Genomic DNA, 1,696 nt, shown 5'->3' with positions numbered 1-1,696 from the left:
AAAAACAGAACTGAACACTTTGCTGGCTGAGTTCAAGGAATATCACTTACTTCCGTTTTATTTTTTTTTCAATGATATGTCATTCAAATGTTATGTCTTTGAAATTTTTCTCTTTCTAAAACTTATCAGCTTAGATCAATAACTCTTTTTTTACGTACAACAATGGTAACATTCCATAGTTTAAAAATTATAATATAACTCTTTTTTATTTCCATGTTTTTATTTTATATTTCTAAAATAAGTGTAGTTGGCATCACTGCTGACAACATCAACATAACAACAACAACCGCAAAGAAATTTTCGTTTTTCGCGATCAAAGTGGAACTCCCGGATGCCGTTCAAGAAGCACCTTCTCCGGTTCGGCAACCGGCAATCGGCAGCTGCAATCAGGAAAACGGACACCAGCGATGTTCCAACAGGTAAATTTCAGTATTTAACATAAATATTAATCTGAGAATGAGAAAGGTTTTTTCTTTATTTCAGCAACATCCTGGAGGAGAAAAGTCACGCTGGGAGAAGCCCTCCTGACTTTTGGATCCAGTAGCTACGCCAACGTTCGGGTGGACACGGGCACGGACACGGTTGGTGTGTCTGAAATGAGACCTGCACCTAGTGGAGGAGCTAAGCAGCAAGAAATTCAAACCTTCAGTCGAAAGGGACTTGGCACCCGCCGCTCCAGGGAAATTCCAGCTCCATTCAACCATTCGCACACCCGGTGTTTATTGATGGATTTATCGAGTTGATGGTAACTGTTTATTATTAGTGCATATGTTATAGAAGTGATTAAAGTGTATAATAAAAATGAATATAAAATCTAAAAATCGTTTTTGTAATATTTACACAAAAAGAAAACTTTCTTTTGTAAGTACGATTCAGAATACGATACGCATAACGTTGGAAGAACGTTATATAGGATCGTTATACTACTTTTACTGTAAATGTTCAGTTACAAGAGAACTTTAAGAATAACTGTAACTAAAACAGTTTGATGTTCGGAATACGTTTTATGTGAGCAGTTTTCGTACGTTATTTCAACTGTTTGCAGAACAGTTCTTCCATATGAGTGTTTTAACAGTTTTAAACAGTAACATAACTTAACGCCATATTCAACAGACCGTAGTTTTGGAATTCAAGATAAGTGCAATGTTTTTTATGGTTTCAGATATCATTTTCTAAAAGTTTTTTTACGCTGTTTCTAATCGTTTTATAACTGTTACAGGAACTGTTGTGTTACAATATTTTCGTATTCGGGTAAATATAGACACGTCGATGCTGATAAAATGTACTTTACCGATGGATCACTTATAGAGGAAGCAACAGGATTTGGAGTGTTCAACGAAATATTTAGCGCCTCTTACAGTCTCCAGTCACCATGTTCTGTGTACATCGCAGAGTTAGCTGCTATTCATTGCGCTCTGGATAGTATCGCTGCTCGACCTGTGGAACACTACTATATTATAACTGATAGTCTCAGCTCTGTTGAAGCAATCCGCTCCATAAGACCAGGAAAATTCACGCCGTACTTCATCGAAAAGATACGCTATGTATTGACTACTTTGTCAAGACGTTGCTTTTCCATTACCTTTGTCTGGGTCCCCTCACATTGCTCGATAGTAGGCAATGAGAGGGCAGATTCCCTTGCAAAGGTGGGTGCGATGGAAGGCAACATTTACCAGCGTGAAATCGTATTCAACGA

The 1,696-nt window shown here is 37.6% G+C and overlaps 1 protein-coding gene across 1 annotated transcript; it reads left to right on the top strand.

Moving 5' to 3' along the window:
* Positions 1-252: 252 nt before the first annotated feature.
* On the top strand, positions 253-815 carry LOC129759572 (uncharacterized). The gene is made up of 2 exons (XM_055757046.1): positions 253-419; positions 484-815. Exons 1-2 carry the CDS (start codon positions 332-334, stop codon positions 741-743), a joined length of 348 nt encoding a protein of 115 aa, XP_055613021.1. The 5' UTR covers positions 253-331; the 3' UTR covers positions 744-815.
* The last annotated feature ends 881 nt before the right edge of the window (positions 816-1,696 follow it).

The sequence above is a fragment of the Uranotaenia lowii genome, unplaced genomic scaffold (genome assembly GCF_029784155.1).
Source record: "Uranotaenia lowii strain MFRU-FL unplaced genomic scaffold, ASM2978415v1 HiC_scaffold_193, whole genome shotgun sequence".
Lineage (NCBI taxonomy): Eukaryota > Metazoa > Arthropoda > Insecta > Diptera > Culicidae > Uranotaenia > Uranotaenia lowii.
This window is presented reverse-complemented; position numbering and strand designations above follow the sequence as displayed.